General features: G+C 60.0%; 1 protein-coding gene across 1 annotated transcript in view; it reads right to left on the bottom strand.

The window, feature by feature from the left end:
• SDC3 (syndecan 3) overlaps nucleotides 1-21,049 on the bottom strand; it is a gene marked incomplete at its 5' end in the record, with an annotated part of 37,177 nt that extends 16,128 nt beyond the window's left edge. Inside the window, one exon of the mRNA XM_080802792.1 lies at nucleotides 20,912-21,049. Within this exon, the coding sequence (XP_080658918.1) occupies nucleotides 20,912-21,049 (138 nt within the window). The remainder of the gene's footprint in view (nucleotides 1-20,911) is intronic.
• Nucleotides 21,050-23,874: the final 2,825 nt, after the last annotated feature.

The raw sequence follows: 23,874 nt of genomic DNA, 5'->3' as shown, positions 1-23,874 counted from the left end.
ACAGCAAGGCCCAGAGGCACACACTGTCGCAGACACACCTTCCCTTCTTCCAGACACCTAGCTCTAGTCTCCCACAAGGGCAGCTCAGAGGGCAGGAAACACCCCTGTGGGCCCATCCCGGCTCAGCCAAGTGCTCTGCAAAGGGCATCCTGGCAGCCAAGCCTTCCCTACCCCACATCCGAACTCCACAATCGGTTCCTCGCCTAGTCCACTACCCACCCCCTGCTCCCGCCACCTCCCGGGACCCCCCTTGCCCCGGGGCAGCACTGCCCCCTCCCCATCCACACCCACCCTGGGCCCCACGGGGAGCAAGCCAGTCCCCACTCAGCACCCACAGCCTGGAGACCAGCAGGCTTCCGCGAGCTGGAGGAGCCCCCCTCTCCCTTCTCCTACTGCCTCCTTTGCAAGACCAACAGTGGAGCCTGGTGGTCTAAGGGCCTTTCTGATTCTGACACCGTGGGCAGCCAGGCATCTGGTCCTGGGGTCGAAGAGATCCAGGGCGATATTTAAAAAAAAAAAAAAAAAAAAAAAGTGGCAATAGCGCCATTCCCAACAACAGACTACTATTTCGGAAAGTTGAGGCAAAACCACGGCATGGAGTATTACACAGCTGTCAATAATGGTGTTTCCACAAACCCGCGCTCTCTTCTAGCCACTCATTAAAAGGCAGGACTGGATAACAGAAGGCTTTCATTTTCTACCTGATTCAAAGAGTATCTCAGACCCAGGGAGAGTCCTGTGCTGCCCTCGGGAGGCCCCACACCCGCAGTGCTGAAAGGATCAGACGAACCGGTTGTCTCTCAGGACCTAGGTAACCTTGGGCAGGTCCTTAGGTCTCTCAGACTCACTCTTGGTAAACAAAGAAAATCCCCACCTCGCGGAGACACCCCCTCCCATTAACCAACTGTTCAATAAAGGCTGGCTATCATGCCATTACCATCGTTAAGTTTAGAAAATAGGTTACAAAAAAGAAATACAGAATATGACCCTGCTTCAAGGAACTCCCCACCAAAGCAAACTTCTTCACACCGAATCCTACTAAAGCTTTCCAGAGACTTCTCTGGGTGGTGGGATGACAGTTTTTCATTTTCTTCTCAGGACTTGCCTTTATCTTCCAAGTTTTCTGTGATAACCTCAGAGTACTTTTTTTTAAGATGCATTTATTGGGGGGCCGGGGGCAGAGGGAGAGACTCTCAAGTGGACCCCCCACCGAGCACGGAGCCCCATGCGGGCCTCCATCCCACAACCCTGAGCCAAAACCAAGAGCCGGATGCTCCACCGACTGAGCCGCCCAGGCGCCCCCAGAGCACTTTTAGGATTAGAAGTAGCATGTTCTGGGGCGCCTGGGTGGCTCAGTGGGTTAAGGCCTCTGCCTTCGGCTCGGGTCGTGATCCCAGGGTCCTGGGATCGAGCCCCGCGTCGGGCTCTCTGCTCGGCGGGGAGCCTGCTTCCTCCTCTCTCTCTGCCTGCCTCTCTGCCTACTTGTGATCTCTCTCTGTCAAATAAATAAATAAAAAAAAAAAAAATCTTTAGAAGTAGCATGTTCTTTCTGTAGCCCCATTCCTGCCATTCTCTGGTCTGTGAAACTCCTGGGCCCCTTCATTCTGCAGAGAGCCTACTGGAAAGCTCATCCCGGAGGAAGCTCACGGGCAGACAGAGGGACACACAAAACAGACTGGAACCACCCAAGAGCCTGAGGGGAGCTGGCAGGCCCTGCACAGCCCGCCTTGCCACAAACGGGATGGCTTGGCAGGGCCCAGCTCCCTCCCCAGGCATGGAAAGGTCTGGTGGCCTGCCCGCCGCCTTCTCCCGCCAGCCCAGTTCTTGCCCCTGTCATTCCTGTCAGTCCCCGTTGGGGGAGCACGGAACAGCTGCCCACCACGTGGCCTCCGCCGAGACCCCTCCTCAGCCCAGGGCTGGGACGCCCCCGTCACCACCCTGTCAACCCCAGCCACCTGCCTTCGAGCGTCACCCTCTTGGCCATCCTGCCTCACACGGCTCATTTATTCCTGTCCCCAAGCTGGTGCCTCAGAGCAGGACCACCCACTGAGGCCCCATTTCTAGACTCCGCAGCCTGCTCCCCCAGCGGCCCACCCTCCCCTCCTGCTCCCCCACAGTTAACCCCTCTCGGTGCTGGGGATGGTAGGGCACTCTCAGGCCTGCCCCATGCTGTCCCTGCCTCTGAGGGGAGCCCTCTCGCCCACCTCCATCTTGGTCGGCACCTACTCGATCGAGAAGCAGGATTCGGGAAGCTCCCACTGTGTGGCAGGCACTAATCTGGGCACTTAGGGTCCCACAATCAGCAGGACAAGTCCGTCCTCATGAGGCTCAGTCAGCTTAAAACATGCCCTCTCGGCGAGGCCTGCCCACGCCAACCACCTGGTGGTCCACCTTAGGAAGGCTCTTTTGGGGACAACCTCCACCGTCCTGTCATTTACCAGGGAAGTGGGGCCACCAACCGTGCTCCCACTTGAATGGGCCCCCCTTCTACCAAATCTCGCTGAACCCACTCGGCCTCCCTGGGATGCAGATGCTACTGTCCCCATCCGCAACGAGAACAGGGCTGTTGCACCACCAGAAGGGGACTCGAACCCTGGCCTTGCTGACACCCGAGATCCTGTCCTTGGGGAATTCCCGCACCCCCGAGACTGCGGGCAGCGATCCCAGCTGGGACATGACACTTCAGTGGGGGGTTTTCCTGAGGAGGCCGGGGCCGTTCCATCCCTTCTCCTGGACAAGAGTCTGCTAGCACGGGGGGTGGGGGGGCACTCGCTATGTGCCGGGCTCTCTCTAGGTGCCTTGCCTCAGTCCTCTTCACAGACATCCTCCCAGTGAGGGACCATCCTCCCCATCTCACAAATGGGCACATCAGAGCTCAGAGAGGCGAGCAAGTGGCTCAAAGCCACACGGTGGTGGGGCCAGATTGGAACCCGAGATTAGCTGCACCAAGACCGTGGCGCACACCTACTCCCAGGCCTGGCTAGCCTGCCCCACCAGGAAGTTCCTCGAGGGTGGGAACACCCTCACCCCCTCCCCCACCCCCCACAGTATCCTCTACAGACACCAACAGACGGACAGATTGAACGTCCGGGAATAAGTAGAAATGAAGGACACGTCCTCCCCTGACAGATGGCTCAGCTCAGGTGCGCAGCCCCACCCACCACCCCATGACTTACCAGCAGCTGCCTCGGGCCTGAGGCCCTGGCAGCCATCGAGCTGAGGGCCTGCCTGCTCCTGGGGCTCACGGACCTCCGAACAACCCGGCGTGGGCTCAGACGGTCCAGTCTGGCTTCCAGAGAACGCTGGTCAAGCACCTGCGCTTCACGGGGCCTCAGTGTGCCCTCCTACGAAATGGGGATCATGACTCCCCACACGCTGAGATGCCCGCCGTGATGTGTCAAGCCGGGACTGGGTGGTTAGTAGGTGCTAGGACATGACACGTGTCCCAACTCAAAGCTCAGCTCCTCAGAGAGGGACCCCGACTACCAAATCCACCCAAAAGACCTCCTGCCACACCCAGTCACTCTGCCAACACCAGGGTTGTCTCCTAGCTCACCAGGGCCCGCAAAATTTGCTTATTGACTTTCTCATCTAACATCTATCTCCCCCTGCAACAGTGGGGACGGTGACTGGGTCCACCGAGGCCACTCCCATGTTCCCAGGACACAGAATATTTCTGGGACACAGTCAGCCTCCATATTTGTTCAGTGAACACTGGGAATGGGCTCACCCTCCACAGCCCCAAGGCACCCCCTTCCTGCCTCCAGTCACTGTGTGATCCTGCGGGAAGCCCTGGCCTCGGGCCTCACTCTCCCCGTGTATAAAACCAGGGGCTCAGACAAAGCTTCTCTCTGGTCCTTCCAAAATCCAACCAGGAGGACTCCAGCGCAGCTGAGAGGAGGGACGAGAACCTGAGGCTGAGCCCAGCATATTTTTTTCATAAAATAACTCTGCAAATTATATGCAAAAATCTGCAGATTAGCAGGCTCCCAGGAGAGCCTACAATTCCAGCCACTTGACAAGCAGGCCCAGGCTAGGGGGAAGGAGCATTTCCTGAGCACCTGCTGAATGCCAGGCTCCTTCCAAGGAGCCAGATGAGACGACCTTCCTTTGGCCATAAACAGGCCAGGTGACTTGCTAGAGGTCACAGAGAATGCAGGTAGAGAGTCAGGATAGAGCTGGGGGGTGGCCGGGCAGGGAGAAGTGGGGCCTGGCAGTGCGGAGGGGGCTGGGGAGGGCACGGTGAGGACCCAGGGCCCTGTGTCTCGTTCTCACGCTCTCGGGACCAGAAAGGCGGCCAGCTGAAGGGGCAGAGCCATCCTCAACCTGATCTTGGGGGCCTCCCTGAAGCCAGGTGACCCCCAGCCGTCCTCCAGGAAACCAAACAGACCCTGGAATCAGCGCAGGGCAGACCCAGACCTTCCAGCTGTCCTGGGAAGCCTCTGACACCCTCCCCCAAGGCTTCTCAGGCACGTGCCAGCATACCCCCTGAGGACCCACAATGCGCACACCCCAAGTGTCCCCATCTGTGTGTGTCCAAGCCCAGCCTCCTTGAGGACCTGGGCTGTGGTCTCCCCACCATCCCGTTCGCTATGTTATTTATAACCTAACAGGAGCTCACATGTGGCAGAGAGGCGACTCCCCACCCCCAGCCCGGAGCTACCCCACCGACTTCGGAGCTGCTCCACGGCAAGGGTGGAATGAGCCAGACTCGGGGAGGGAGCCGCGGGGGCCCCCCAGCACCACTGCCGCCATGGAGAAGTGAGGCACAGGGCAAGGAATCACACCAAAACACTGGGGAGGCGTGGGCAGAGCCCCCTGAGGGCCACACTTGCCACCAGCCCGAGATGACACTTGTGAGACACTGTGGGTTTGATCGGGAAAGGGAGGGGACGCTCACCCCCTCTTCTGAGTCCCGGCAGACAGGCAGGGCCTGGCAATGAGCAGGGGCTCTGAAGCGAGACTGCTTGGGTCCAGATCCCAGTCCTGGCCCTCAGGAGCTGTGTGGCCCTGGGTGAGTACATCCACCTCTCTGAGGTGTTTCCTCCTTACAAAATGGGCATAATAACAGTACCAAACCCAAAGGGTTGGGAGGATGAAATGAGATTATCCAAACGGGTCCTTGCCCCAAAGCCCGGCTACTTCTCAGCTTGTCGAATACAGATGCTCCATAAATACTTGCAGGAGGGAGGGATGCAGAAACGAAGGCGACCAGAGTCCCAAGAGAACAGGTGTGGGTGAGAAGACGGGGCAGTCGGAGCCTCGCGAGGTGGCCTCGGCGCCGAAGGGCCCAGCAGCTCCTCTGAAGGCTACACGGACAGTCACGTGTGAGCCGGGAACCCTACCCCCAGGGTGCGCACCCGAGGGAAGGGAAAACGCACGAACACATACGTTTAAAAAAAAAAAAGTCGCCGTATTCCTGACGGGCACGAAGTGGGACTGAGCCAGGCGTCCATCCGCTGACAGATAAGTGAAAGATGGCAAGTCCACACCACGGAATTCTACGCCACAAAGAAAGAAGCGAGGTCCCCGCACCCGCTGCCATGTGGATGAAGCTGGGAAATGTTACATGGAGCGAAAGAAGTCGGGCGCAGAAGACCACACCACGTGAGAGAGGCCGCCCCCACGGGCCATGCCAGGCAGGTCCACAGAGACAGAAAGGACAAGAGACGGCTTAGGGCTAGGGGACTGGGGAGAGATGGGAGGGACTGCTGAAAAGGTACGGGCTTGCTTTCGGGGGTGAGAAAAATGTGTAAAATTGGGGATGGCCGCTCAACTCTGTAAATGTACTAACATCCCCTGAACTAGATGCTTTAGATGGTACACTGGATGGTATGTGAGTCAGATCTTAATAAAGCTGCTGTTTGAGGGGATAACAAAAGAATGAATGTGAGATTGAGGCTCAGAGAGGGTAAGGAACTTGCCCAGGGTCACACAGCAGAGCCCAAACTCAAACACTCAGATGGAAGAGGAAGTAAGCTTTCCCCCTGCTCACCAACTTTCCCATCTGCATATCTCCCCAACCCCGACCCAGGTGAAGCTTCCCCAGGCATTCCCCACCCGCCTCCCACCCCCGCCATCCAGAAGGGCAAACACGGACTCAGCAGACCACAAGTGGGAGAGGCCCAGCACCGTGACTGCCTCCTCTGTGCTTGTCAAAGGCCACTTTGTTGGGTGGGACCACTGGGAGGGGGCAGGCCTGGCCCAGAGTGACCCCAAGAGAAGGTGAGACAGCTCTAAACTCAGGCTGACCACCCTCTCCACCCCTCTATGCCAGCGCCCCACCCCCCACCCCAGTCCTCAGGGGTTCCTCGGTACCCTCTGTCCACGAAGCTGGCCCCTGGTTGCCCTCAGGGAGAGGTGTGAGTATGCGGCCTTGCCAGGAAAGGGGGCAGGAGCTGGGGCAGGGCCCAGTGGTAAAGCCTGTCTGAAGCTAAGACAAGCATGACTGTCCCCTGCTCCCTATGGCTGTCTAAAGCAGCGGTGAAGACAGACACGACTCTGGGGCCTGCCCCTCCCCCCATGCCACACTCCACAAGGCTCCAAGGCACCAGCCCCTGCCTATCTCAGCTGGCACTTCCCCCCACCCCACCGCCCGCTGGTTCCCACCCTCTACTCGGCACACAGAGGCCAGTCTGTCCCGCGGGCTGGCTGTGTCTGATGGGTGCTCTGTACCCCCTGTATAGCCCTACGACGTGGAACTCAGGTGTGAAGCTCGCACCCACCTAGTCCCTGGTTCCAGCCCACTGCCTTGGCACCTGCTCTGTCCCCAGCTCTGGTCCCCCATCCGAGCACCGTGAGGGAAGAGGTGACCTCATAGAGCCTCACGGCACAGACCGTGGAGCGGGGGCCAACAAGGGTCCCAAGGAGTGGGGAGTTGAAAGCCCCACAAGGAAGTGGAAGGTGCTGGAGAAAACCACAGGGCCCCGCATCCCCTCCCCTGACACCATCTACCCAGCCCCGTGGGTCCAGCACAACCTCGTGTCCACCCGTCCGCTGCCCAAAGGCAGAGCCTCTGCACTGAGCTCAGATGGAGTGGGATGTCCACTAGGGATATAAGGACCCCGAGTGTCCAGGCCCCCATGGGCCCTGCAGCCCAATGAGGCAGACCCTCCTCTCCTCACCCGTCACTTGACCATGGCTTCCCTGACCTTCTCCTTTGGGTCTCACCTGTCCCCTCACCCAACCCTCTGCAGGGCAGTCATGCTCCAGCCCTGGGCTCCTACCACCCGAGCCACAGTCCCACCCGCCTGCTCCCCACAGGGTGCTCCCCAGGGCCAGCCCCACCCCAGAACAGAGAGGGGCCCCACAGAAAGCTGGATGAGGCCCACCGGTCCGGCCCAGGGCCTGGAGCAGTCAGCCCCTGCAGGAGAAGGGTGGGCTGCAGAAGTGGGGCACAAAGCTAGGACAGCTCAGAAGGGCTGATACCAGGACACAGTCCCGTTCCTCAAACCCCAGGACAGCGGTCACGAATGTCCCCTCCGTGGTGACAAAGGCCTCTTGTGACCACTGGCCCTGGGATGGCCAGTCCTGGTTACCAGCTCTGGGCGCTATAATGTGAGGCTTTCTGGACTAAGAAAGCCCAGTCCTCGTAACTGCCCTGCGGTGAGGTGGCCAGTGCCCAGCTTCATGGAAGGGGCACAGTGAGCAGCCTGAGGTCACCTTGCAGACCAGCAGAGGTCAGGGTCAGAGCCCAAGTGGGGCCAGTGCACCGTCTATCTCAGCCACCCCCCCCACATCCATCCAAACATCAGCCGGGCAGGAGGAGTGAAGGGGGCACCCAGCCCGCACAATCTTGGGGCCCCTCCCTCCCACCGTGTGCCAGGGACAGTCAACTCTGGGCCGTGGTCCACACTGCCCCCAACCAGGAGCACCTTCACCACACCGCATGACCTAAAGGCACTTCTCAGCACCGATGCTGCCACCCCGACTTAGCAGCCCTGATCACTCCCCTTCCCCCAGAAATGCCAGCGGTACCCTGTTATCGTGACAGCCAAAAATGTCCCAGCACCCTTCCCAACGCCCAGGCACTGACACCTTCAATGCCCAACTCAGGCCTCACTTGGTCCTGGAAGCTTCCCCCTCCCACCCTGTCCCAGTGGCCCCACCACTCCTGCTCAGGGCCCCAGATTCAGCATGTCCTGCTGGGCCACATCTTACCATGCAGTTCAGAGATGCTGTGGCCAAAAACAGGGTTCGCAGACATGAGAATCCCCGGGAAACCTTGGGCAGAAGATTCCGACACTGGGTCAGCAGCAGGTAAGTGGTTAAAGGAAGGGATGCCCTCCCCAGGCTTCCCTGACCCCAGCTGTCACCTTCCTCGGGGGACACACAGCCACGCCCATCTCCCCCCTCCCCCGGATGTCTGTTCCCAGGGTTCTGTGAAGGCCATATAACAGAAACTCTGAAGGAACCCGAGGTTTGAGTTTGCGGTGTCCCTGGAGGTCAGGGAGAAGACAAAGCTCCGTGTCCCTCTGCCTCTGGCCCCCGCCCTTGCCTTAATCACCGCTAAGGAGGCCAGATGACCAGCTGCCCCTCTGGCCTGGGCTCCCCAGACTCTGGGATTAAGAGCTGGGATTAAGGACGGACACGGTCCTGGTAGCTCAGAGGCCCAGAAACGTGCATATGCGCGCGCGTGCGCATGTGGACATGTGGGCATGCCAGTGGACACGTGCAAGCACACTTGGGGTATTTCCAGGCACGCGGTGGGCACAGTCATGTGTGTGCACCTGCCGGCGGTCTTAGACACCTGTGTGGGTCTGGCTGTGTTTGCATGAGAGCTACATGTGCCTGGGGGGTGGGGTTGTGTGCATGTCGCTGTCCATGTGTGCCTCTGTGTGTTCACATACATATGTGGGTCTTGTCTCCACGTGTGTGTGTGTGCACAGGACAAGGGGGTGTTCTAGGGTCTGCATCTCCCTTCAAAGACACAGATGGGCCCACACGCATGCACATTTCTACGTGTGCCTCGACCTCCCTGAGGTAGGGAGGGCATCTCCCAACTCGTCCCACTACTCTCCCAGGAGCTGCTCAGGTCCACGCCATCCAAGGTGTTGGGGGCGAGTTCCCCACAGCTGAGAAGGGGAGAGGGAGCAACCTGGTTGTCCTAGCTTGCCAAGACTGGCCATACTCGAGCCACTAAAACAAGGGAGTAGGCATGGGGACACCAGGGCCCCAGGCATCAGCACAGATCCCCGGGGACACTGTCACACACATGCACATGTACACAAATCCTGCCCCTTACCTAGACCGAAGCTGAGCCAAGGCCTTAGCCCCACAGGGAAAAGGGATTCCTGTGGGCTCCGGCATCACCTCACAGACGGTCCCGTGAACACAGATTCTTGATCTGAGACCGTACCGTCCCTAGCTGGCCTCGCAGCTCCCCCGCCTCAGTGAGAACAGGACTCAATCAAGCCAGGGTTCACCTCCCAGAGGCCCCCAAGGAGCCCGGGGGGAGCCGTTCTGCCTTCACCGCTGGGGGGCCCCGAACAGTCCAGGGCTATCTTTGGGCCTCGTGTCCTCAGGTGAACGGCAAGGTGAGAGGCTGATTTCCTGTAGCCCTCCGCCCTTACAACCACACTTCTGCAGGGGTGGAGGGAGTCATGGGGAGGGGAGGAGGGTGGGGAGGAGTCTGGGTCCAGGAGGGTTTAGAGTAAAGAAGAGTCCCTCTGATTCTGATCCTGACCACTCCCTCGGTCTGCAAGACCCATCCCCCAGGGGACTTCTCGGGTCCCGGCCCCCCTGAGTGGCAGCCAGGGAGATGAGAGGTCCCCACCAGTGAGGGAGGAGTGGAGCAGGGGCCTCTGGGGAAGCAGAGCAGGAGGGAGGAGAGAGGGAGGAGGGTGGGAGGCAGAGAGGGAAGGAGAGGAGCAGGCGGACAATCTCTGGTAACCAAGCCTGAGCCTCCAGAAGCCCACGGTGTGTCCACCTTCAAGAATGGTGGAGGCCAGAAGGACCCGGGGTGCCCCCCTCCCCCAGCTAAATGAGGCAGGAAGGCTGTGTCTCTGCTGCCAGCCTCCACACTCCTCAGCCTCAAGTTCGGGGATCCCAGGAGCAGGGGCTGGGGAGAAGCACAAGGTGTGCAGCCAGGGGACAGGATGTGTGAAAGGAAACCATGCAGGACTGTCGGGACTTGGGGAGGGAAAGCAGGTAGTCCGCGGGAAGGAGGAACTGGGAGATGATGTAAGGGCTGATGGCGGCTGCTAATGCCACAAAGTTGCCAAGGGAGGGTCCCGAGGAGGTGACGGTGGGCCTCCGCAGGAGCTAGGGCAGAACACAACGGAGCTGGGGCTCCGCAGAGAATCCCAACACATGGGAAGAGGGGCTCGGCCCAGAAATCCAGGAGGGAAGAGAGAAGGGGCTGAAGAAGGGCTCACGGTGCTTGAGAGCTGGGGAGAGGTCGATAAAGGATTCCCAGAGAAGAGGACAGCTGTGCTGGGTTTTGGAGGATGAGTAGGAGTTCTCTGGAGAAGGGAACAGTCCACAAAGCATGAACGGCACGTGGTTAGATGTGAAGATGAGAGAAATGATGTCATCCTCTGTGCCCAGGGAGCAGCTGGGAGCCATGGGGTGGGGAGCAGCGAGGGTATACAGGGCTGAGGGATGAAGCTGGAGAAGTCCACTGGATGTGCTGACAGGAATCCATCCGGCATCGAGTCTTAGGGGAGGGACGGCTTCCCGGGAGAGAAGGGTGGGAGCTGGGCCTGCTGTCTGGGCCGAAGAGACACAGATCAATAGCAGAAACATGGTACAAGGGATGGGGCCCTTCCGGCAGGTCAGGAGACACAGTTCTTAGTCCCAGCGCAGCGACTGACTTGCAGGGTTACTCTGGGCCAGCCCTCTACCTCTCTCAGCCTCCGTCTCCCCATGTGCAAAAAAAGGCTGAAACACCAGATCCCAGAAGAGCCTTGCTAGGACTAGAAATCACTCCTTTGGCCTCAGTTTCCCCTTCAGGACAATGAACAAGCTGGACAAGAGTGCTTCCAAGGGCCCTTTCAGCTGAAAGCCTCATCGGCCCTCCGATCTCTCCCCAGCCTAGGATGGCCTCAGCCCATGACCCCACCTAGACAGAGGACAGGCACCAGAGGAAAGACCTGTGGGGGAAGCCAAAAGCCCCCAGGCCTGGATCAGGGCCTCTCCCACAGCGGCCACCCAGGTTCAGGCACCGAGCAAGACATGACAGGCCCTAAACTCACCCTCTCAGGGCCCTACACGTCACCGTTCGCAATGCACAAGGGAGCACAGGGCAGTGCCTCTACACCAGAGAGCATTCTAGACCGCCTGGGTTCCAATCCTAGTAAGTATGCCACTCTGTGAGCCTGGACAAGTTCCTTAACCTCTCTGTGCCTCAGTTTCCTCTTTCATGAAATCACCATAATGGTACCTCTTTTGTAAGGCTATTGTAAGGGTTCAGTGAGCTTTTATATGTAAAACGTCTGGCGGAGAACCCTGCACCAGGCAGGCATTCAGAAGGCATAATTCAATATTAATACTACCACGTCTGTGCTCTTGTTGGCACCCATGCCAGCCCCTCGGGGCCGTGGGGCTGCACCCACTTCAAGACCAACACCCCCTACAGCAGGAGGAAATCTAAATGCCCTGGTTTGGACTCAAAGCCCACCCAGAAGTCTTCGAAGCTGACGCCCCATGGGCTTCAACCATTCAGTCCCAGATCCCCCCCTGGCACAGGGCCAGGTACCCAGCAGGTGCCCAGTGAATGTATTAAATGCAAGGAACAACAGACTCTCGTGAGAAACAGCGACCCCCTCGGGCAATAGCTCCTCGACCCCACAGGCAGGTGTGTCCCCACCTCCACATATGGCTCTCCTCCCTGAGCTGGGAACTGCTGCTTTTAACCACACCCGAATCTGCCTCCTTAGAGGTAGGACTTTTCCTACCTCTAAGCCTTCGTCCACCCTGGTCCCCTATCATTGTGCTACCACCCTTCAAGGCCTGGTACAAAAGACACCTCCCCCGTGGAGCCCTCCCTGATACTCGGGAGCCAAAACCAAGCCCTCCTTCCTCTGACTCACTACCCTCAGCCCCTCACAGGTGCTGGCTCCCTCCCCTAACTGGGAGCTTCCTAAGGTCAGAGGCCAGGTTGAGCCCCCTAAGGCCTCTGAGTGCTCAGCACAGGCCAGACACAGAGGGGATATCAGTAAATAGCGGCTAAAGTAACTGGCAGGTCAGCAGCACTGTAGGGACAAGGACCCAGTTACTGGACTCCCTGCCCAGTGCTCCTCCCCTATCTAGGAGACCAGACTCACAGCCCAGCCCCCAGGCCACCTGGATCTGACAGATCACGTCCCAGAGTCTGGGAAGAGAGACGGTGCTCAGGGTGATGGGTGAGAAAAGAGGCTCGTCCTACCCCGGCCCAAGAGGAACCACAGACAGGCCACGTGAAGGAAACAAGCTTCCTCTCCTCCCCACCCATCTGCCCCCCGCCCAGCACAGCTCTCCCTTCCCAAAGGGGTCACCCCGGGCCAAGCCCTGGACTCATGTCTCTCTGATAGTTCCTCAAATGTGAAGACTGGAAGGGTTCCTGGGTCGCCCAGTCCAATCTCCCCACTTCACAGATGAGGAAATTAGAGGCTCAGAGGGGGGGCAAGCTGCCCGTGGTCACTTGACAGGCCAGTGGCAGACTCACCACTGAAACGTAAGGATCTTAGAGAAAGCACAGCTAATGTAAGTAAAGTCAAAATAACTCTCCAGGAGCAGCTTCCTTTTACCTAGCTACCAACCAAGTAACTGGCTGTGCCTCCCCCAACACTAGCCTCCCCCCAGCCTAGGGAGCGAGGCCTTACTGGCCCTCTGAGCCGCGGAGAAGACCATGGCTCCTTCCCTGCTTCTCTTCAGGACCTGCCCCTGAAGCCTCACGCATAGGCCCAGGCCCAACACACACCCGCCACCAACACACATCTCACCGGACAAGGCTGGGCGACAAGACACAGGACACACACACAAGATACGCCTGCACACCCACAGCCCCCAGCGCAGGGCCCAGCACGCAGCAGGTGCTCAAAAATGGCTGCAGAATGAACAAATTCATCAGGCAGAAGACGCCCCCATGTGAGAATGTGGGGTCCCGCCCCCAACGTTAGAGCATCTCCTGCCAGCGGCCTCAGCTTGGGCTCACTGCTTACCCTCTAGGGCCTCTGGGTCCCCATCTGCAAAATGGGGTAACAACACCCCCCTCCCAGCGTCACAGTAAGGACTGAGATGCCGCATGGTGAGCACAGGAACCACACACCCTGTAGGTACTGGCCATTGCCACTGTCCTATGGTTGTCACCATCTGTGCCTGTCTTCCCAACACAGGCAGCATTTTTTTTTTTTTAAGATCTTATTTATGTACATGAGAGAGACAAAGAAAAGGAGAGAGAGAGAGAAAGAGAGCACAGAGGCAAAGGGAGAAGCAGACTCCCCACTGAGGAGAGCCCAACGTGGGGCTGGATCCCAGGACCCGGAAATCATGACCTGAGGCAGACGCTTAACCCACAGAGCCACCCAGGCCCTCACCCAACACAGGACACATCTGGAGGGCCAGAGCCAGAATTCAGAAGCAGACACCCGACCTCCACTCCACGGCAGCCAGGCCCCAAGGAGGGGGCAGCCCCCACTTGGTAGGCTGGTGAAGGCAGCTGGGAACATGGGTGCCTACCCCGGCCATGGGCCCTGCGGGGGATGGCAGCACGTGGGTTCTGCCAAGCACCCTGACAAACAAGACTATCCTTCCCTGCTCCCAGGAGAACGGCCCTGTCTCCTCAGCCCCCAAATCCCCCATCCGGATTCCCCCAAACCCCAGCTCAAGGACAGGCACCATAAGCCACCTGCAGGCCCACTGGCGATCAGTTTGCTGCAATCAGATTTCCCAGATCCCACTGGTGACTGATCCTAAATTATCCCTATTAAAGTCTTGGCTGGGAAGTAGGGCTCGGTGGGGGGGGGCGTGGGATGGGGGTACTGGTGGATGGTGCAAGGGGTAGACTGAGCTCTAGGGGAGCTTGGGCTGATGCTGATCCCAGAGTGAAGCAAGCCCACTGCCCATCCCCGAAGCAGAAGAAAGGCCCTAACTAACGTGATCCCCCGCCCCACCCCTCCCCATCCCCATCCCGTCTGCAGAAACCCTGGTCCCAAAGGGGTGTGATGACAAGGGCAGCAGTGGGACAGAAAGGACTCCAGACAGGCGAAAGGGTAACTAAACATGGGGCTCCGCCAGGACCTGGCTGGGCGAGCCCTGGTGAGTGGCTTTACAGCTCAGAGCCTTCTCCATGGGATAAGCAGAATGCCACAGCCTTTGCGAGCAACCAAGGGCTCGGCGGGCCCACCCAAGACTGAATAACCAGCTCCAACCCTTGGCCAAGGCTTCAGGCCGCCTCTGGGCTTCAGGACCCCCACCTGTGAGATGGCAGCTTCTCCCTTCCAGGCCAGCTCCCACTTTCAGGGTTCTGCTTGGGTCAGCCTTGATCATTCCAACTTGGTTCCCACTCCCAGCCCCAAAAAGCAATTCTGCAGTGAGACGGAGCGAGGGACAGGAAAAGAGCAAAACCAAAGCGGGGAAATGGAAGAAATCAGTATTTGCAGGAGTGCCCACTCCTTATCAGGCTCTCTATTGTTTCCGGTGGTTCACGCTCAAGCAACTCTCGAGATAGAGGTTCTCTGAGCCCATTTGGAACAAGAGAACGAGGCTCAGAGAGGCTAAGTGAACTTGCCAAGATCACACAGCTAGAAAGTCACAGAACCAGGATTTCGACCCTGGTCCAGTTGGCTCTGGGGCCTCTGCTCCTTCTATGACCTCACGATACACCCTCAGGTGTGGAGACCCCAAAACAGAAGGCACCAAGGCCCAGCTGGGGGCCCCGGGGTGGAAAGAAGGCAGCCCTTGGCCGGCTGGGTCACAGAGGCAGTAGAACCCTCTCCACCTGGCACAGAAGGCCAAGCACGGGCCTTCCCCGTCCCCCTGCCATCAGCAGCCAGGTAGGGAAAAGGCCAAATGGTTGGTCAGGGGCCACCCCCCACCCCCATCCTGCAGCTGGGCCCTGGGCCACTGCTGCCCAGACTCCCCCTGTAATCACAGCTTCCTGTTTGGCGTTGAGACTCGCCTGGTCAGTGGGGGGAGGGAAGCAGCCACCCCTCTGGCCAGGGCCTGCTCTGGAGGGAGGGGGGAGCCGGAAGTAAAGGCCCCCCAGCCTCTCGGAATCGTGGGAGTCTGGGAGCCAAGGCAGGGCCCCCCCTCCCTACAAATATTTACCAGGCGCTGGCCTGATGTTCCCAGGATGTGGTGGAATGTTAGTGGGGACAGCAACACAAGCAAGGTGGTCCAAGACCAGCCCTGACTCCACCCCCTGTGGGGCTGGAGTGGGGCAGGAGCAAGGGGTGGGGCCCTCAGGACAGTTCCTGGCACCCTGCCCTCCCTCCCAGCTCCCCCCACCCCACTGCTCCCAGACACAAAATCACAGGCTTCCAAGCAGCTGAGCTGGAGCCCAGGGCCGCCGCGCCTCTGTCCCACCCCGATGTGGTGGCGGGCGCCCCCGCAGCCAGACCGCAGGCCCACCCTGCGCAGTCCCCAGGCGCCTCCCAGCCCACGGGCACACGCCGGGGCCCAGCAGACTCCTGCCAGTCTCGCTGTCCCTCAACCCACCTCCAAAGGAGAGAAGACGAAGCCCCAGCCCAGGGTCCACGCCCCCGGTCCTGGTGTCCTTCCCTCACCCGCTCACTCCTTCACTCAAACCCTCCAATTCTGGGCCAGGTGCGCAGCTGGCCTTGGGGTTCAGCAAAGAAGACAACAGCCACAAAGCCTGCCTGCGGGGGTTCATGGTCTATAAGGGAACCATTCGGGCTGCAGGAGACCCACCAAGTCACTAAGGCCGCAGCGAACCTTGGGGACAACTTGGGGACAAGGGGGACACGGCTCAGGGACAGAGCGGCAGGGATGAAGATTTGGGCTGGGCCCGTGACAGCAGTCCGAGGGTGAGGGGGGATTAAACGCAGGCCCGGTCACACGTGCAGAGAATGAGCCCCAACACCAGGGGCATCCCGTGCGTGCCCAGGGAATGGCGGGATTGTAGACCCCTCTCCTGTGCCAGGACCAGACCTGAGTCCTGCCCCCCCGGTCCTGCACAGTCCTCAACACTCTCCCTTAGCCCAAACTCAGGACCCTCAAAGTCACTCACTGTACAGATAACAAAACCTTGTGAGGTGGGAGAGGAGCAAGGGCCCCGGGGCCAAGTCCTCATTGAGCCCTGCCCCCACCTGCAACTTGTGGCTACTGTCACCGACCCCAAAGGCCAGGGTGAGAGCAGAGGAGAAAAGACAAAGGAAACACCCAGCAGAGCCTGGTGAAGAGGGAGCCCTGTGAAACAGCAGATAAAGTGAGCCTCATGGGGGGTGAGGTAAGGAGGCCCCAGAGAGGAGCATCTTGTCCAAGGCCACAGAGCGAGAAGGGGTAAATGCAGGACAAAGCCCAGTTCTCTCAGCCTGGCAGGCCCTGGCTTCACCCAGCTCGGCTACTTTCCAGCTGTGTGACCGTGGGCAAGTCACTGAACCTCTCTGTGCCTTCATTTCCGTAAAATGGAGGTTCGCATCATTCCCACCTCCCAAGATTATCATGAGAATTAAATGAGCCAATACAGAATGAGTGCTTAGCGGGCGGGGGCTCTCCGTGAACGTTAGTTTGCTGTTCATGTCATTAAGCCCTCCCCAGATCGTGCCCACAGCCCTTGGGGGAGGAGGGGGCGACAAAGACAGATGGAGACTTCACCCCTCCAGTCCCAGCTGCCTCAGTCTGCTCCAAGCCTCAGCAATCCTACTGGGGCCCCTTCTAGAATGACCCAAAGCAGCAGCAAGGCCTGGGTGGGGAAGGGGGTTCCCAGCTCCAGTGGGAGGGTTTGGAGGGACGCCTGTGGCAGGGCCAGGCTTCTGAGGAGCTCTGTCTCCACCTCGCTCTCCACGGGTGCCCCAGCATTTTCCAGAGCCCAAGCCCAGAAATGCCCTACCCCAGTGCTGCCTGGGGCCCCCAGGGACCCCAAGTCCCAGTCCATGAGGTGGGAGGAGCCATCTGTTTTCAAAAAGCCACACGGCTTTTTTCTTTCTTTTTTTTTTTTTTTTAAGATTTTGTTTATTTATCTAATTGACAGAGAGCGCACAAGTGGGAGGGAGGGGCAGATGGAGAAGCAGAACCCCACTGAGTAGGGAGCCCGACTTGGGCTCAATCCTAGGACCCCGATATCATAACCAGACCCGAAGACATACCCATAACTGACCGAACCACCTAGCTGCCCCTATAATGCTTTTACCTTCAACAGAGCTCAACCCCACACCAACCCCCAACACAAGGAAGAAGCAAACTGAATTCACAGCTGCCAGCACCATGTCGCTCCCCATCCCAACTCTGCCATGAGAATTTTGTAATCCCGAGTAGCAGTCCTGAAGTATTCGTCCCCAACTGACAAGTATGAGAGCCTCCGGTCAGGGCAAGCTACAGCTTGCTCTGTGCCACATGGTGACCACTTTGATGACATAGCTCAAAACCTCCTCCTCCAGGAAGCCCTCCCTGACCTCTCCAGGCCCCCTCCTGGAAAAGTCCTGTCTCCTGAAAGCTCGCTACATGCCAGGCTCTGTTCATTCTACCCAAGGAGCTCATGTCCTCATCACAACATCCCTGTGAGTGAGGTTGGCACTGTTTCAGTCCCCATTTTACAGATGGAAGAGCTAAAACAGAGAAATCCCTTACTCAAAGTCACACAGCAGGTGTCTATCCCTGGAGGCCCTGCCACCTTGGGGGCTAAGAGACAGCAGGCCCCTGTGACAACCCTGTGTCAGGGCCTGGCCTCCAACAGCCCCAGGGTCCCCAACTTTTAATTTTTACAGTGAGGACAATCTCGCTCTGACAACTCAGCGTCCAGAGTCAACCAGCGTCACTGGAGGACGAGCAGGGAGCTCTAGGGCAGGGGGAACAGTTGGGGTGGGAAGGGGGCAGGAACAGGGGGTGGGGCTTCAACAGAATTCCTTGCTTAATTCCCCCTCCCCACGGCCCACCGGCACTGCGTCCCCACCCCCACCCCCGCCATCACACTGCCAGCCCAGGCAATGGCAGCCTTAGAACGAGAAACCAGCACTGGCTGAGTGCGGACTCAGCCAACCACGGGGCTGCATGAACCTCTTTCCTCGTCGTTCCTCTCTCGGTCCTGCAGAGATGGAAGCAAGGCACAGAGAGGTTAACTAACTTTCACAAGGTCACGCGGCCACAGAGCAGTGAATTCCCATCACTGGGGATATTCAAACACGACTAGATGACGCCTAAAATCCCTTCCAAGCTTCTACATGAGCATGTCTCCAAGCTAGAACTTCTAGAATCCCCACACTCCAAGCCTGTCTGGGTGGTGACAGAGGTGGCTCTGAAGGCAGCTATCCCTCAGAGTCCTGGTCACCTGGTCTCTCAGGAGAGACAAGTCCCCAGAGCAGATGCCAGGACACACACACACACACACACACACACACACACACACACACACATACACACACGCTCCCTTTAAAGCTGGTGGGCAGAGCAGGGGTCATCTTGTCCCTCCCCTGCCCAGAGCCAGTCACCACCCGTCGATGATGTCCTTAGAGGACCCCACCATGGAGGCCAGGAGCCATCCTGGGTGGGGCCCTTCTGGTCTAACCTCGGTCCCTCCTGCTACAGGCTTCTCCTTCTTCCTTCAGGGTGGCACGCCTGGCAGCTGGGCCCCACCCTTTACCCTTCTGGCTCCTGGGCCAGGGGAGGTGACACTCCTCCTGGACAGCCCAACCCTGGGGAAGACGTAAGGTGAGGAGAGGGGCTCCCCCTCCTCCCTCATCTGGAGTCCCTCCCAGTCAAGCCCACCACCTCGGCCTCCAGGCCCAGACCCTGTGGGGGGGTGTTGCTTTATCTGCTCCTCAGCTGTGGGTCTGAACCATACCCACTCTACTTCGCCCTCGGGTTCAGGGACACCCTGTCTCACCGAGGCCCTCCAGAACAGTCTTCCACCAGCCAGGCACTCCCTTCCTTCCTTCCTTCCACCACCCTGTGGGGCACAAATTATATTAGCCTTGTTGTAGGAGTGAGGAACATTGGTTCAGCAGAGGATGGGACTGGCCCAGGGTCATACAGCTCAAGGTTCCCGCCGGGTCTCCAAATGTCAAGCCTTTTGTCCTACGCCCGCTTTTCATTCATCTACACATCAAACATTTACTTCTGTGAATGAGCACAAGTATCATCTCATCTCACTTCCGAGGACAGTGTTACCAGCCCCATCTTACAGAAGAGAAAGTAGAGGCCCAGAGAGATGTGACAGTGTGCCCGAGGTCACAGCACGAGTCAGTGGGGGTGCCAGGATTTGAACCCAAGGCTGTGTTATTTCCTAGATTTTGATTTCAAAACTGGTCTTTCGAAAGCGTGGCTGAGAAAGTGACCCAGGAGCTCTTCTCAACCCCTTTGGGGGTTGGACTGGGGATGAGGCTACCAGCCCACCAGGCACTGTACTCAACTTGGCATTCAATGCTCCCTCCACCCTTCATTCAGCCCCCAGTGGGGGAAGGCTGTTGAGGAGCTTGTCTGTCCAAGAAGCAAATTCTCCATCCATGCCTGGCCTCCTCCCATTTTACAGGCCAGCCCACCAAGGCCCAGGGAAACATGCAGGGACAGGGTCAGCTCCTGGGGGCTCCCTGAGAGACCTGGGTCCTTTTCAGCCTGCGGAATGAGGGACAGGTGCAGCTCCTAGAACGAGCCAGAGACTGGGCCTAGAAACCCCCACCTCATCCCCAGCCCGGGCTCCAGACTTGGCGTCTATGGGGGAACTCAGTTGGGACCTAGGTCCCTCAAGGTGGGGAGCTGGCCCTTCTCTAAATCTCCTCCTGCTCCCCCTAACGGAGCGGGGACTGAGCTCAATCAACCCCACAGCCGCGTGGTCATTCAAAGGGACACTGAAGGGGTCACCGAGTACACACATACTCCCCTCGCCCTGCACACACTCTGTCCCTCCTCGACGGTAGGAGCCCCGTGCACAGGGTCACCCATGCAGCCACGAGCACTTGCACACGTGCACACATGCACACACACATTCCCATGGGTCCAAGCACACACCCACCGCAGAGGTCTCTCCCACACACACACTCACCCCCCCACAACAGGCACCCACAGCCCCAACCCACAGCTGCCCACCCTGCCGCTGGCACACACAATAGGTCACCCCCACAGGGTCCACATCCAGGTAAGGCAAGGCGGCAGGCAGCCATGTGCTGGGCTGTTGCTCATCCCTCATCCTTCACCCCTACAGGTCCCAACACCCCGCGCGGAGGGGATCAGACACACGGGGTCACCCTCACTCACCCCCTCAGGTCACCTTCACGCAAATCACCCTCCACCCCTCCCCCTCTCCGGGCCCCCACTGTCCTTCCCAAAGCGACCCTCGGAAGAACCAAACGCACACCTCCCCGCCCCGGCAGGGAACCCACCCCAATTCCCTAAAAGTGGCCGCGCTCTGGGCACACCCGCGAAGCCAAAGCCACGTTCACTCCAGACCCACGACACACCCAGCCCGGGCCCCGCGTCCGGAAACCCCCCGCCCGCCGTCAGGTCCGCCCCGCGCCTCTCGACCCAGGGCCGAGGACCCCGCTGGGAAGGGGCGCGGGGCTCCGCGCCCCGCGCTCTGGTTCCCGCCGGGCCGCCCGCCGAGGGAGGGGTCCCCAGAGCCCAGAGAAGCGAGCCTCCTCGGAGGCGGGCGGGGGCGGCCTCCCCCACGGGGTCAGCCCCGGAGACGGGGGACGGGGGCTGGGGGTCGCCCGCAGGGGGAGGGGCGCGGGGACTGGGGGGTGCGCGGAGGAGGGGGGTGCGGGGGCGGGCTGGGCGGAGGGGGGAGGGGGACCCGCGGGAACCGGCGCGCGTCACTCACCCCCGCGGCGCGCCCGGCCAGCAGCAGCAGCAGCAGCGGCGGCAGGAGCAGCCCGCGGGCCCCGGGCCCAGCCGCGGCCCCGTTCCCGGCGCCTGCCCCGTGGGCGGCCCCGGCGCGGTGCGGTGGCCCCGGCTTCATGGCGGCGGCGGCGGCGGCGGGCGCCTTTGTTCCCGAGGCGCGGCGCGCGGGGCGGCTGCTCGGCGGCGGCGCGGCCCGTTGGCTGGACCGACGCGCTCCCGGCTCGGGGCTCCCGGCTCGGCGGCCCGGCTCCGCCTCGCAGCTCCGCGCCCACAGCAGCCGCGCCCGCAGGAAGCGTGCGCCGCCGCCGCCGCCGCCGCCGCCGCCACCGCCACCGCCGCCGCCGCCGGGCCGCCCCCAGCGCGGGCGGAGCGGGAGGAGGGGCGGGGGGCGGGGCGGGCGGGAGCGCGTCCCCTGCCGCCCCGCCCCCCCCACCAGCCCCCTAGTCTCCCCCCGCCCGGGCCCTGCGCCCACCTCCCCGTCCCAACCCCTCCCCTCCCTGCCACCCCGCGCCCCGGCCTTCGCCTACCCCCTAGTCTCCTCCCGCCCGCGCCCTGCGCGACCCTCCCGGCCCCAGCCCCTTCCCCCCGCCCCCCTCCCCGACCTCCGCCACCCCGCGCCCTGGCCTTCGCCGGCCCCCGCCGCAGTGGCTGCTGTGCGACCTGGGACTCGTGGGCTGCCTCGCTGAGCCTCGACCACAAGGATGGGGATCCCATAGAACGCTGCGCTCCTCCGAGGGCTGGCAGGAGCGCCGGAAGGAAAGGATCCCGCGTGGGAATGCAGGAGGACGGGCCTGGCTCATTGAGGGCCTGAGTAGATGGGTGGCATTTGTGGGATCACTAGCAGCTTCCCCGTAAGGGTACCGTTCCTGTGGCTTTTCCGGGTCCCAGGCCAGTGGACACAGTGGGCCAGAGGTCACCCAGGTCCAGGGGCTTTGGTACCTTCAGGACACCTCCGACCAAGCCTGGACCTCTCCAGGCCTCCGTGTCCCCTGCACACCTGAGGGTTGTAGGCTTCTGCCCCTGTGACCGGATCTGCAGGGGGAAAGTGGGGCAGACCTGCCCGGGCGCACCCCCATCCGCTGTGGGGGGCCAGCTTGCTGAGACCTCCAGTGGGGTGGGGCTGGTGTGAGAAGGGGTGTGCAGGTGTCTTGCCTGGCCTATCTCTACTGCCCACCCCCCCCCCAAACATTCTGTGCACTTTACTTTTTATTCAAGTCCCCACCCGAAGCACAGGAGCTCCAGGGTGGGGGGTGGTGTCTGGGTCACCTGGCTCATCCCTGGAGCCCTGGCACATAGTGGGAGCTCAGAATCAATCTGTTATGTCAATGAATGTGTTTCCCATTCACCTGAGCTCACCTGGCCCCAGATGTTGGGTGGAGGGTGGGGGCAAAGTGAATATTTATTAAGCCCCAACCCCAGGCAGGCATGGCCCCACTCGTTACCTGAGTTGTCTCATTTCACTCTCAACAGTCCCCATGAAGAAGGTGCTGTCAGTACCCAGATGGGAAACTGAGGCCCAGGGAAGAGAGGTCTTTTGCTAATGACGGCAGGCTGGAAGTCTGCTCCTATGTCTGGCACCCTGTTCCGGGCCTGTTATCAGGAAATAGGAACCAAATTGAGCTGAAACTGGGACAGTTCCCCCAAGGAAAAAGGGAACTGAAACCAGGACAAATGGAGCCAACAGGGAAAGGGCTGGGTTTGGGCCCAGGGAAAAAGATCCTGGGGTGCCAACCATGATTTGGGGTGTCGGGGGGACTGGCACTTGTCCTTCAGGGCCCTGATGAAGAAGTCCCAAGGACAAATGTCAGCTCGGCATAAGGCTGAACTGAACCTAGTTCCTAAAGAGTACAGAAGACCCGGCTAGCTGCCCCGTGGCACAGATCCTGGAGTGGAAGGGAGGGAAACTTTCCAACTCTGAGATGCAAAAATCCCTAGGAATTCTTGTCCCAGTCTCTAGGAATCATATTCCCAAAGTCTTGGAATTCTGGCCCATGGGTGCCTTGGGGAGACGGGTCCAAGAGGGGCCAACGGGGCCCGGGAGAGGAGGAGGGGTTCCAGCTGAGACAGTACAGGTTGGAGGTGAAGCACGCCAGCTCTGAGTCAGGCAGATCCCCGTTCTGCCGGTTACTGACATGTGTGACACAGGAGGCTTCACCTTCCCAAGCCTCTGCTTCCCAGCTGGAAGATGGAAATAGTGACCACGCAGGGTCCATGCACTCACGCATTCATTCTCCTGATATAAGATGAGAGCCTCTGTGTGTCAGGCGCGGTGTCAGGCGTGGTGCCAGGCGCCAGGTCCTGACTACACGACCCCTCCCCTGCCCTTGTACTCTGGATTCCGTAAAGGAGGCTGCAGTGGTGTCTATAAAATAAGGCACCTGTTAGAGCGGCAGTCACCTCCCAGAAGGGCTGCCACCGGCCAGGGACCAGACCGGTTCTGCGGGCTTCCAAAGGGCAGAGTTAGGGTCAGCAAGGCTAGGGCGAGGATATGAGAAGCCAGTTTGGTGTAAGGGGGTGTGGGGGCTCAGAACAGCTGGAGCTGGCCACAGATAGCTACTGGGAGCGGTAGTGGAGACTCTGTCTTGGGAGGTATGCAAGGCTCTGAGAACAAGCTATCAGGGAGGCCATCAGGACACCATGCACAAGGTGGGCAGTGAGTGTGGCTAATCTTCAGAGGTTCCCGCGGGTTCTGAGACTTCTAGAAGCAGCAGCCCCTCCTCCCTGACCTCCTAAGGAGGTGGTCGAGATGGAGGATCTCTCCGCTGGGCAGGCGGGGAGCGCCACCTGCCGCTCCTCAAAGACACTGGTCACCAGCAGGAGTCAGCACAGGTCTGGACCCCTGAGCGTCTCATACCGCCCCTTCCCGCCCCACCCCCCCCCGCCGGTGCTCTTTTCGGGGTTCACAGATGCACACCTTCGTGGGCCCTCCCGCACCCAGGGTTC

The sequence above is a fragment of the Martes martes genome, assembly GCF_963455335.1.
Source record: "Martes martes genome assembly, chromosome: 4".
NCBI lineage: Eukaryota > Metazoa > Chordata > Mammalia > Carnivora > Mustelidae > Martes > Martes martes.
This window is presented reverse-complemented; position numbering and strand designations above follow the sequence as displayed.